The 13,014-nt window shown below is 35.6% G+C and overlaps 1 protein-coding gene across 1 annotated transcript; it reads right to left on the reverse strand.

Annotated features, from left to right (window-relative positions):
• Positions 1–162: 162 nt before the first annotated feature.
• LOC128983311 (SET domain-containing protein SmydA-8-like) lies at positions 163–11,501 on the reverse strand. The gene is made up of 10 exons (XM_054402557.1): positions 11,292–11,501; positions 9,462–9,752; positions 8,086–8,194; positions 5,349–5,504; positions 4,728–4,862; positions 4,361–4,516; positions 3,028–3,260; positions 2,268–2,341; positions 1,051–1,136; positions 163–342 (listed from the first exon to the last, which is right to left on the reverse strand). Exons 1-10 carry the CDS (start codon positions 11,450–11,452, stop codon positions 190–192), a joined length of 1,554 nt encoding a protein of 517 aa, XP_054258532.1. The 5' UTR covers positions 11,453–11,501; the 3' UTR covers positions 163–189.
• Between the last annotated feature and the right edge of the window lie 1,513 nt (positions 11,502–13,014).

Raw genomic sequence — 13,014 nt, forward strand, 5'->3', positions numbered from 1 at the left:
GATCCCTTGTGTGTGTGTTTATTTTTTAAGTTTGCTTGTTTTTTTTAAGTTGGCTTATCATGACTTAATTGATTTATAAGTTAGTGAACATTTATAACTTTCCTATTTATATCATCGGACAATTTTGAATTTGGGTTGATAAAACAACTAATCCTCCACTACAACTACCTTTATTTATCACATAACAAGTTATTTTTTATGTTTCGCCTTGTTCTTCTTCTTCTCATGTTTTGCAGCCAGCTGTTTCAAAGTCTTCAGCTCCTGGATGGCTTGTTTTGCTAGTTCACCTTCTGGGGATTTGCTCGGCTCGTAAAGTAATAGACTTACTGCTTCCTTCAACACCTGGAATATAAAATTTATATCAATAATTGTTAGCAGCAAAATCGTAATGAGATTGAAAACTAAATAATTTTTAGACTTTAATAGTGTATCAAGACCAAACCGAGCCAACAATTTATGCAGTAAACCTCATTAACTTGACAATTTGTGGACCCAGAGGTTGTCGAGTTTGGGGGTTGTCGAGTTATCCAGAAAATTGAATTTTTTATGGGTTGTAATAAATGAATACATAACAGACTAATTTGTACACATAAGTTTATTACTTACGTGAGCATTTTTACAAATTGAGTAAACAATTGAATATTCAACAATTAAAATTAAATGTTCTGAAAAACTTGCTTTTTTGGTGTGCCAGCTGTTGACTGTCGAATTACCGGTATCAAGATAGTGGGCTCGTTCTCAATTAAAATGCTTATTTCTTAATAAAATCAATCAATATTTTTTTTTTTTACTTTTATCATTAAGTTATTCAACATAGTGATACACAATTAGGTAGGTATGTTTTTTAAAGCAGAATATGAAATAAAAGTGGCAAACTTGTGTTTATATAGATCACTATCTTTAACAATCATATTAATCCAGTTTAAACTACCATAACTGAAATCAAAATATTGAATCCTTTAAAGGAATATTTTACAAATACTTAAATCATTAATCATCGGATTTTTTCCAGTCTAAGATTCTGACTTATTGATAATAAATTTATCTTACATCTTGCGCTTCTTGCAGCCACTCGTGTTCTCCAAATTCTTGCGACATTGTCACTAGACCAATGTGTAGCTCATAGAGAGTTATCCCTGCAATAATTAAATAAATTTTGTTTAGAAGAAACATTTAATGAATACACTACTAATATAGTACCTATTTGATCTTTTAGTGTCTTTGCTCGTATTTATGAAGCCTTAACTCATTTATTTGTTTAAGACAAAGCCATTTAGTGGAAAGTGGTCACTGTTGTCATATTGGATGGTTCTAATACTGTTTTGTTTAATTATTTAGATATTTTAAATTTTCCTCTCAATAACAACTATAGAAATAAATTGTTGCACCTTTTACTTTCTCCCCCTATACATAGTATATGGAGAAAGTATTGTTTTCGTCAACATTTTTGAGTTTGAGAGCATATCCGTTTTGCGACTCCCTGAACCCAAAATAGTGGTTTCCGAAGTGATGTCTGGTCGCGTGTCTGTATGTGTGGATGTGTACAGAGCTACAAACCACCTCTGTAGTCCGGTTTTAAATTAAATTTTGTATGTAGGTACTTATCCATGGTATCTCCAGGTCCTTTTTTTATTTTTTGTAATTTTGATTTTTAATGGTGAATTTCTATAAAAAAAACCTATAAAATAACGGAAAAATCTGATTTTATTGAAAATGGCCCAATGAACAATGTTGATAAAAATTTAGTATGTTATAGTCTTTTACAACCAAACAACAAAATGGTACAAATTCCATTTTCGTAAAAAATACAGTTCCAAAGTTATTGTAACTTGTATTATTTCCCATAAAAAAACAAACCCATAAAGTAAAAAAATGGGATTTTAGGAAAAAAGCCGGTTTTGATTCAAATTAATGTGTTATGGTCCTTTTAATTCTAAACAAAAATAGTGCAACCTCCCATTGCTATAACAATTCTATAACTGTTCAAAAGTTATTGAAACTCTTGAGATTTGTCTTTATAAAATATCATAGTTACTCCTACCACTTACCATGATAAAGGGATACAGGTTGTTGACAAGCTTATGGGAGAAAGTATGTGTCAGATTGCTGATACCGTTTATTTCAATGAGATATTTGAGTTAGTTAAAAATATACATAACATATTATTAGGTACTTGTTAATGAGAACAAAATCCTTTTTAAATTAGTAAGAAGAAATATACCGGTACTCTTAAACTAGTTTAGAAAATAACTGAAAATAGTATTTACCCCTAAGTCTGCTCAATCCTGGCTCTATTGCTTGCAGAAGAGGTAGTAACTCTCTGCAAAGTTCAATCTTCCTCCTGTAAATAAAACATTAGTAGAATTAAATCTAATTTACAGAGCATTGGGCAACATTTTATTTTTTTATAAAAAACTATAACTGTGTTTTTTACCACTTAGAAGGAATGTACCTACTGAGGAAACATTCAATGGTACACTTGAGTGACGTCTATAGTTCGTCCGCTTCGATAGTGACCTACTCTAGCATTGGTTAGCATTAGCGTGCAGGTCACTATCTAAGCGGCCGAACTATATTACTAGTACACTAGTAACAACACCGCCCCTGTACTACAATGCTTCCGGTGGAGGAAGACCCTGTGCCTATTTTTTTCATTTTAAATTACCTTAAAGATTTAAATAAATGTACTAGTTCTAAAGTGGTTTGTGGCAGACTTTTATATCATGAACCGGGTATTTGGTAGCAACAATTAATTCTACACTAAAGAAATATATGATCTAAATTCAAAGTCAAAAGAACACTTTTTCCAATAAGCCTGCAAATTCTGCCAAACGTATCCCCACTTAGCAAAATATTTTCCGAAGCCTTATTTTGGAGTAAGAAACCCCAAAATATTCAAAATTATTTTTGGACAAAGAATTATTGGGGATTTAAAGTAGGTATTTTTTACAGTTATGGAAATACGCTTTAGTCAAAAGAATCCACGAATCCTTTTCTCAACTATGAAACCATATTTCGCAACATTACCTCGTGTTTGCTCTTGTCGGCTGCTGCTCCCGCAGAGCTGCTATGATGCTCTGTTTGATATCAACAACAACGCTGTGAGACGGAGACAGCGTGTTCCGCAACTTGTGTAGTAGCGATTCCAGAGCGTCGGGGTCCGCTCTGTCCAGAGAGTCCAGCTTGTCCCGGCACAGCAGCGTCGCCAACACCATCATCCCGTGGTTGAACACTTTGTGACACTTCTCACAAGACCACTCCTGCAGTCAACACAACCAGTCAGTGACATAAACTGGTCAGTCAAACCTATTCAACCTTATAGTTACTGTAGATAGTTAGTTAGCTAGTGACCGTAGTCAGTCCATTCTATACAATCTCTGTGGAAAATACACTTTTTTCCTTCGGGAGGAAAGGGAAAATGTTTTCACACACCCCAGGTGGTCAGCCTGTACTGTGAGACTTAGGAATTTATCAGACTGCTCACTAAAAAACCGTTCTACTCTGTTGGACACAGACCTGTTTCTCACAATTTATCTGGGATTGTTTCTCACAAAGTCAGGCCAACATGTGACCTGATGGTCATGCAACACCTAGCTCGCTCCCAAGGCAGACGCAAAGTTTGAAAAATTGTTCACGGTGTTAACAAATGGAAGGTCACACAGAGCATCCACCATGACCACTTGCTGAGCACTTTTTTAGACTACCGAGGCGGTAGTGTGGTATAGCACATATGTAGAGGCTCGCCTCAAATAGCCAAGCCTTCTAGTGCCACAGCTATGTCCCTTGTCGCGCCACCACCACTAAGTCGTGAATGTGATTCTTATTTTCTGTTTCGTTTTATTGTTCTTATTGCCGTCATGGAACATCTCATTGAAGAAGTTCAGAAAAGGCCGATGTTGTGGCACAGTAGAAGTGAACGCTACTGGAAGTCACTACTAGAATGGTCGTACACCCACAGAACAATATTTTATAGGAAGTTTCAGTTGCACCAAGGTACATCAGAAAACAACTTGATCACTACTATAGGCACTAGTACTAGCAGTGTCTGAGATTCGAAGTGAGAGCGCTGGGTCGCCAAGATGAGCTTGACCCCTCCCACACCAAAACTATTGGTACTTTGGTGACTGGTTTGATGGGAACGCAACTGGTTAATCCCAAAAGTAAAGGATGAGTGTAGTGAGACACCTAGCACGTATTTTATTTCTGCCTAAGAGCAGCTGTTTCTTGAGCCAGGACTATTTATTAAAAACACTGATCAAGGACAGCTGGGTCCAGTTTAGAACCATCAAGTTTCTGAAATTACTCAGGATCGAACCGGCAACCTTTTGACTGTAAGGCGAGCACTATAACATTGACTAACCTGGTCTTGAGGATTCAGCAGGACGTAGCCTGCTCTACACCTTGGACACTTCACCGCTCCCATGTACGTCCCCAGCTCCTTGGGGTCTGAGCATCGGGAGCAACTGCACGCAAAGTACTTCCCCATCCACAGATGTTTCTGACGCTCACGAGTTGGCTGCAAAAAAACCGTTATTTCTTCAATATCCCGTCATATTTTACAGTATCTTAAAATACTTCATTTATCATCTTAAAGTCTTTAAATTCCTGTTAAGTTTAACAAAACCATTAAGTGTAAATAGATCTAATATGTGTTTAGTTTAATTCTTTTTCGTGTTGTTCTACTAAATATTAAATTTTCTGAGAGACATTTGTAATATTTGCCCTACCTGTAACGGATCAGTGTAGTTATACAAGATGGGATGACCCTCTGGAATATCAACAGCTGCTCGTACACTCATCACATAATGATCGTCCACTGAGAGATGAACATTGGAAACACAGTCATGAGCCATCATGGCTGCCTGCAACACATACACTTCATACAACGCTATTCTAAATTTTATAGTTAAGTTTACAACAATCATTAAACTCTTCATACCATACATCATCATTCTCTTGCTAGTCAGCAGCATTAACTATTACTATACTTAGCTTATTATCTTTTGTTTCTACCCCCTTAACTACTTTGCTATTGTAAAAATGTTGTGCTCAAATCAGCCCTTCAAAGTAAGTGAACCTCTTCAATATGTTTTTATCGACTGTTTGGATAATTATTACTATTGTCCTAATTATTCCTTGTCATGCAGATACCTTAGCACCTAGCAATGAAACCTTATGGAATTTAAAGTTTATAAATTACTATTGTAGGAATGTTTTACATTTAACACATGTTGTGTAACACTTTTCACTGCGAAATTGGTACACCAAATAAAATTACAAACACATTTGCAGTTCTGCAGAACCAAACACTTTAGAATAATTTAGCCCCACCTCAATAATTCAGTTACCTCCGTGTAGACGCCCCGCAGCCTTGGCCCCGCCCCAGGGATTGGCCCCACAGGCCCCCGCACCTCAAAGCTGTTTACGTCCAGGGCCCCACAGATCTTCTGAACAAGTTCCTCGTCTTCTGGATTTGCTGTAATCACACCAAGTTTCTGGAACAGCTGAAAACGACATTATAGTGTTAGAATATCAAGCTAAAAAAAACTTCAAACAGATTACAATCACAGCTGATGATATACTCATTGTTGTGGCTTGCCCTTGAAATTGTAAGAAAAATATATACAGTGATTCTTATTTTAATTCTTGTCCCAGTCCAAAAAAAACTCTCAACAACGGTATCCACATGATCTTGACAAAACCAGTAATGAAACTTTATTTGTATTATGTAACAACATTTTGGAAAGGGACAAAAATAAAGGTAAATAAATCACTAAATACCAAGCTGAGGATCTGGTAGACAGAGTCCAGATTAGCCTTGATTACACATAAAATACATGACACAACACAGAAAAACTTAATATTTCGTCCCAGTTAGGGACTTCATCAGAAGGGAGAAGAAAGAAAACTGAGAGAGTTTTCTGAAGAGTTTTCATTCTTCTCCCTTCTGATGAAGTCCCTAACTGGGACGAAATATTAAGTTTTTCTGTGTTGTGTCATGTGTTTTATGTGTAATCAAGGCTAATCTGGACTCTGTCTACCAGGTAAGCTAGCTGATCCCTATCCTTGTACATAAATAATTCTAATCAGCCAATTGGCCATTCCTCAACTCCTAAATACCAAGCTGATAACAATAAAATATTCAAATTCCACTTAAAACTGATATGCTTTGCATAACTCAACAAAAATATAGAAATCAGAATGTAACATGTTAAAACCTAGAAGTTCAGTGTTAAGATAGTATATTTTGACTTATTAGAGTGTCTTTATTTGCCTCCTGGTCAAATTAAGCCTCTAGCTGGAAATAGCACTGCCAATTTCAGGACACATAGATTTAGTAGTTTATAATCCTGTCTCGGTCAAGCCATGTGTTCTACTCAAGAGGATTCTGAACATATCCTTTGAGAAGGAAGGTACCGGTACAGGGTAAACACGCTTATGAGACAACCATGTGCGTTCGCTTTGAGCTCTCTGGTATATTGCGCTGGGAATATACTTGTGGCAAGCAAGAAAGAGCCTGAACGTTGAGCACATTACACAGCTATGTGAGAATTCCTATCACACAGGGCACAGGGTCTTCTTCCACACTTTGTAGTACATGAGCAGGGCCTGATTACCCATTAGGCTAATTAGGCTGGAGCCTAGGGCGCCAGTCAGCCAAGTGTTTTAGGGGGGCGCCAGATAGCTAAGACTTAAAGTTGGGACCGGGGCGTAAAAAATTATTTATTCCAAAAAAAGGATTCGCGCCGATAGGGAATGAGGCGGGGAAGGGTGCGTTCGGCAGATTTTCATAATCATTATATCCATATATAAAGCCCAAAGTACCCATGAACTTTTGAGAAAACTACAACTCATGACATAGAAACCTTGTATCCATTATTTCATAAATGTTTGGTAAAAAGAAATTGAAAATCGGCTCATAAATTTGTGAGATATTCACCCCCTTTCTCTCCCTACCCTTAACTTAAAATTTTGAAATTGCGAGATATTCCATGTGACATATCAAATGAAAGAGCACGAAAAAAGAAAATTTTTAACAAAAAAATGTATGAGCCTATTTTCAAATTTTTTAAAATCTAAGCTAGTTTTGAGCTAATTAAGCGAATTTTGATCCAAGCTAATTTTGAATTCAGTATTAGTATTCATTCTTTGACATTGTGAAAGTGGTAGCAGAGAGGAGGGGTAGTGGTAAGGAGAAGGGGGGCGCGAAAAACGTCAGCTTACTGGCGACTAGACCCTTAATCAGGCCCTGTACATGAGTACATAAGGGTGAGGTTCGAAGGTATCGAACTTTGCCCTAGACACCAGCACTAGTGCTAGACACTAGTGTACCATGGAGTGTATCCTCTGTTCCTCTGTGGTATGTATGAGGAAAAGTTCCCCCACCACTTTTTTTCTGCTTAATGAATGTTACAGCTGATTGACGTTTTAAATAATCTCAGCTGTTAAGCTATGTTTTTATGGTAGGATCAAGACGTGGAGGGAATATAGATTGTTCCCTCCAAAACCGCGTAAATTTTGGGAATGGAGTATAATTGTAGTAATTCAATAGTAAGCATAACAACGTTAATATTGAAACCTTGAAAACACATGTTTCAATGGCTTGGGTTTCTAATAAAAGGACTAGAGAACTTAACTAATCGTTTTAGATTTAATATTTCTACTCTAGGTGTATTAATAGCACAAAAACTCAACTTAGGTTTTTTTCTCAATAATGAATCTAAGTCTATTATCAACAATAAAATCAACAAATGCTATCAAGACACCACAGAAGTAAACATTGTCTTAGGTTAATGAACCAAAGAGAAGGTAGTAATTAGAAAACAGAATCAATTAATATGTTCAATATGGGTTTTCAATTTTTTTTCTTCCAGGCTTAACCATTGTTTTTCTCCTTTATAAAAAAGAAACAATAGAAAATTTAGATTTAATCTTTTTGCTTTCTAGATGTTTATTTTTTGCTCCATGTTTTCACATTAATTTGATGCGTATTATTATTTATTTTTGTTAACTATTTTGCAAGTCATGAGCTTTTGCAGGAGAAAGAATTTTCACCTAGGTACTTCTTTACAACATCAGTCCTACCTCAACCACATGTTTCTGGTGACTCAGCCAAGCATCTGTGTCTTTTCTTTCCTCCAAGTGAGCCTCTAACTCCAAAATATTCTTGAATCTTTGGTCCCCTTCTTCTGATCTTAAAAATACAAATGATTACAATTGGAAAGACTACATATAATGTTGTAAAGTTAGAATACAACATATGGTAAAATAATTACATAAGGTATTTAAACCACTATCATAGTTAAAGTTAGAAGTTTAGGGACTTACTCTCTCCTTAATCAACAACTTAGTTTGCCTTGAAATACATAGTAAAACGATATATTTTGCAGAAAACTGCAATAGACAACTTTGCTAAATGTAATAATTTGCTAAAAAGGTTTATTAAAAATCACTTTGTAGAATCAAGCCTTTGCCTATGCTGTTATGACTCTATGATATTTGTACCTACCCAACAAATATATTTGTGGTTTTTGATTTAATTTTTCAACTGTCATAGCATATCTATAAAAGGCTCGATCCCACAAAGGTGAGTTTATAAGCTTGAAGGCCAAGAGCAAGGTAGTCAAAAAGTAGTCTTGCCGATGATGAGTTTGTCATAGAACTTCTGCTATCTACCAATATCTCCAACATCATCAAACAAAACTAATCCTACTTATGGCTTGTACTCAAACAACTGCGAGTTTGAAACTTTTTCCAGAACTTTTTTAATAGCAGCTATCAAGCAAGTGTGGCGAGTACTGGCTATAGCTTATGAGCTAGGCAAAAAAAACCGCTAGAACCTTTTAAAATCACCCTGTGTAATCAAGCCTTTAGTAAAATTAGGAATTTCAGACAAACAAGTTACTTTACTAACTGGTTGTTAATAGTATATTGCACTACTAGTCCCAAAAGTCACACATTTTGAGGCAAGATAGTGGTTTACGAGAGAGAGGATCAGGGGAAGGCGAGTGCGGAAACAACTATCAAGCCCCCAAATGGAACTTTTGTGACAAGTGGTGAATGTTGCTTTTCATCACGATGCAAAAATCACATAAGGCTTCTTGATTTTCTGTAATAAAAGAATACACACTACCTATATACTACACTATATACTTAACTGACTATATACACTATATACTAGTGCTCCTGTTGAGCTGAACAAGAACTTCATTTGTTTAGGGGAAGTGTTTGTTTAAGAAAGGAAAAAGTTAGTTTGTGACAGGTAAAAGTGTTTATAGGAGAAGCAAAATCATATGTTTTGATAGAATGGAAAATGACGATTTATTTAAAGCTCACAAATATGAGATACCTATTTTCGGTTACAGGAATATGAAAAACACTTTACTGAGACTTTAAAAATGTCCTGTCCTCAACAACAAAGAAAGAACTACCATTGACAATGGGTATTACTGTTCCCTTACCTTATGTTCAACAGCACTCGTAGTGGTAGGACATGCTGGTTGTTGGCGTTCATGAGCGCTTCCTTCTGATCCGTATTGAGTCCCTTGAACAGGTGACATTCCAGAGGGTCGTGGGTACATCGGGGGCAGAGCCCTGGGACTCCACAGACACTGCAGGGAGTCCCTGGAGGGTAGAGAGGTTCTTGACACTCCAGACAGCACGGGAGAGTGTCCAGATGAGGACCGACGATGACAGCTCTCTCTCTGAGTAGCATTTCTCCTTGCTGGACTGGTCTGCAGGCCACCAGGTACCTGAACAAGGAGTCTTGTAGCTGAGGTGGAGTTAAAACCTTGAATAAGTTGTTAAACGAGTCAAAAAGTATTATTTTTACCAATTGAGATAGGGACGCCATCTAGGTATGTATTTTAACCCAAATTATGATTGAAAGATAAGTGTAGAATGAAGTGTGGATGTGTGTAGATATGTTACTGACTAAGATCAGCTGTTTCATTAGCCAGGAGCATTTATTTAAAGCTCATTGATCAGGAACAGCCCGGTCCAGTTTTGAACCTTCAAAAAGCTACTGACTTTTCTCATGGATTGAACTGGCAACCTTTTGATTGTTAGGTGATCACTATAACCACTCAGCCACCCAGCCAGTAATTTATTATTATATCATTATGGTAAACAGAATTATTTGAGACATGTTCTGTTTAATGATTCAGAAACCTGGATCATAAACAAGAATGGGGGAAGTCATTTTTTTATGATTCAAAGACCAAACACAATTATTAAGATGTCCACCACCTATAAAAAAACAGATGTAGTTTATCATATAATGTCTATATATTTTATTTACTAGGCTAAGTTGTGGCACTGAGAAGAAAGGTATGGAGGAAACATAATGGTACACTTAATTGTGTCTAGGGCAAAGTCCAACACCACCATCCTCGCCCACATGTATTAAGATATGCAAGGTTATACTAATAGCTCACGGTGGAGGAAGACCCTGTGTGGTAGTAATTTCCGTACAGTGCTTGCTGCTCGCGGGCTCTTTCTACATTTCTAACACAGCATACTAGAGCTAAAAGCTCAGGGTCGTCTGATAAGCAAGTTTCCTCTGTACTTTACTTCTCTGTGGTCGAGGATGTTACTGGGATTTTGTAACCCAAATATACAAGTAAATGATAAGTGTAGAATGGAATGAGATCAGTAGCTTTGTTTACTGTCTAAGATTGTTTAAATGTTATTTCTTTAAATGCATACCGGTACCTAAAAGCATAGATAAAATATGCTCCCTTAGTAGATTTCTCATCCTTATGGATCAATTTTATTGTTAGTTCTGTGCAGTGCACTGTAGGGGTTGAGTTTTGTTTACAATTTTTTTCTTGTTATTTCAGTCATTTAAAACCTTGTTTGACTAAATAAAACGATCCAATCATAAACAGTAACTCATCCTCTAGTTATATAACCAAACTTTAAAGCACAAATCATTAAATTAATCCTAAAATAACAGAAACAAAATTTTGTCGATACTGACTAGCGATCAGTGTCACCGGACATGAACTACACACGAAAATCGAGCTTCAAAGTTTACAATGGGACGAGAAGTCTACTTGTGGTGGTTAGTCTATGCTAAAAGTGCTAAATCTTATAAATTGTAGGTACATATTAAAATTTAGTGTACTGATACTGATACTCCCAAACTATTGCAAATCCAAAATTTAAACATTGTACCTGTATTTGCACGAGCTAATTCTATATATAGAAGAACCTCGTAGATATATATATATTATATTATTTCATAAATTTACAATAAACTAGTGTTTTGCACACGGATAAATTATTACCTTCCATATTTTTCATTGTTCTCTATTCTGTAGGGTTTACAAACATTTTTATGAGAAGCAGATTGTTTCTTTTTATGTTCGTCACTGCAAAACAACACTTTTCCACATCCACTACATTTTACAATAGCTTCCTTTTCACAGTCAATACATTTTTCCGGCATGGTGAGTGAAAATATTGATACTAGCGCAACATACAACAGACTCCTGCTAGCTGCATTGAACCTACTGACCTATTTATAGAGTAGGCCGAGATATATTTAGATAATCCAAGTGTGAGATGGCGACAGGGGAAATAAACAATCATTAATTCTGTGATAATTGGATCTGATCTTATTAAGTTGTACATGCGCTTGGTATGTGCTAAAAATTGTGAAAATATTTTTGAAAACTTATTGCAAAACTTTATTGGGTTTTTATAAAATTAAAATTAAATAAAATGTGGAAAAACAGTGTCAAAAGAAACATCTAACACTGTTCGACCAAATGGTAACAATTCACAAGATTCCATTTCATTTTTGCGTTTGATTGCATTTAATATCAAAATATCTACAAATCACAAAAGCAGTTGAGGGATATGAAATAATTTGTTAGGTATATATTATTCCTATCACTACTTAATTGTAGACCTAGATTTAGATTGAATCTTTTAGTTCCTCAAAATAGCTTAGGTATTTTTTTTTTTTTTTTACTTAAATCCAAATAATGGCATTTTACCAAGCACTAAAATGTCCTCTAAATTTTTTACTGTAGCCTAATAACATGTTACTGATTCAGTGGTTGCACAAACTAGTCATAGTAATATTTGCTTGATTCAAAAGCACCATGCTGCACATGAAGGGTGCCAAACAATTTAATATAAAATACCCCCGCCGCAGCAAACCTGCCGACTAAGCGAGTTTCCATTTGTCTGAATTGATTTTCAATTAAATATATTTAAGTAACATTAGGTTTAACGAGTACCTAGGTTTGCTGCTACAATTAAGGAAACTAATAAAGTGTGTTTTTTAGTAAAATATTAATAGCTTAGCATAAAATAAATAAATTTCCCAAGTTTGGTCAAAATAATATATCCATTAAAAAGCAAAAAAAAAATGAGGGATTTATGGGCCATCAATCTTTGATGAAAAGAACTCCTGTCATTGTTAATTATTCTGCATGAAACATGAACATGATAAGAGACTTTTTCATTCCCGAACTAAAAGGGTAGAAAATCTGCATCAAGAACATATAGTTTCAACAAGATGGGGCAACTGCGTAAACGGCCAATGACTCATTTTAATGTTATTTCCTGGCGTATGATCTCAGGGTTTGGTGATGTGGCTACCACGTTCACCAGAATTGCCAATGAATGACTTTCCCCAGTGGAGTCTGGAGTCACATGAAGACAGATAAAAAAAGTACTCTGGAAGAAATGAAGGCTGCAATCAAAGGAGCCAAATTGAACTTATTAATCAATAGTTACTGAACAAAGTCGAACGTTTTCGAGCAAGGCTTAAAAATATGTTAAAGAATAGTGTTTTTGGCCTCTAGGGACAACAAAGTGAAAAAGTTTATCGGTTCTGGGTTTATGTCTTACCGTGCCACCTGCGGTAGCTACTTCCCTATAGGGAAATTTGCTAAAAGAAATTTAATTAATTATTTTTTTTCTAACTGTTTATTTTTCCATAACTAAATAATTAAATTATCTCATGATATCAAACATTGTATTTATTCAAATATTTTT

Source organism: Macrosteles quadrilineatus, unplaced genomic scaffold (genome assembly GCF_028750875.1).
Source record: "Macrosteles quadrilineatus isolate MER2022 unplaced genomic scaffold, UCM_ALF_1.0 Scaffold_1__1_contigs__length_201487025, whole genome shotgun sequence".
NCBI lineage: Eukaryota > Metazoa > Arthropoda > Insecta > Hemiptera > Cicadellidae > Macrosteles > Macrosteles quadrilineatus.

What these genes read in the sequence shown, in the direction of transcription:
- LOC128983311 (XM_054402557.1), bottom strand. Translation starts at nt 11,452, where the DNA reads ATGCCGGAAAAATGTATTGACTGTGAAAAGGAAGCTATTGTAAAATGT. An exon ending in TGCTGAATCCTCAAGACCAG is followed by an intron (nt 3,261 to 4,360) that starts GTTAGTCAATGT and finishes TGTTGACTGCAG; the next exon opens with GAGTGGTCTTGTGAGAAGTG. An exon ending in AGGATTGAGCAGACTTAGGG is followed by an intron (nt 1,137 to 2,267) that starts GTAAATACTATT and finishes TAATTATTGCAG; the next exon opens with GGATAACTCTCTATGAGCTA.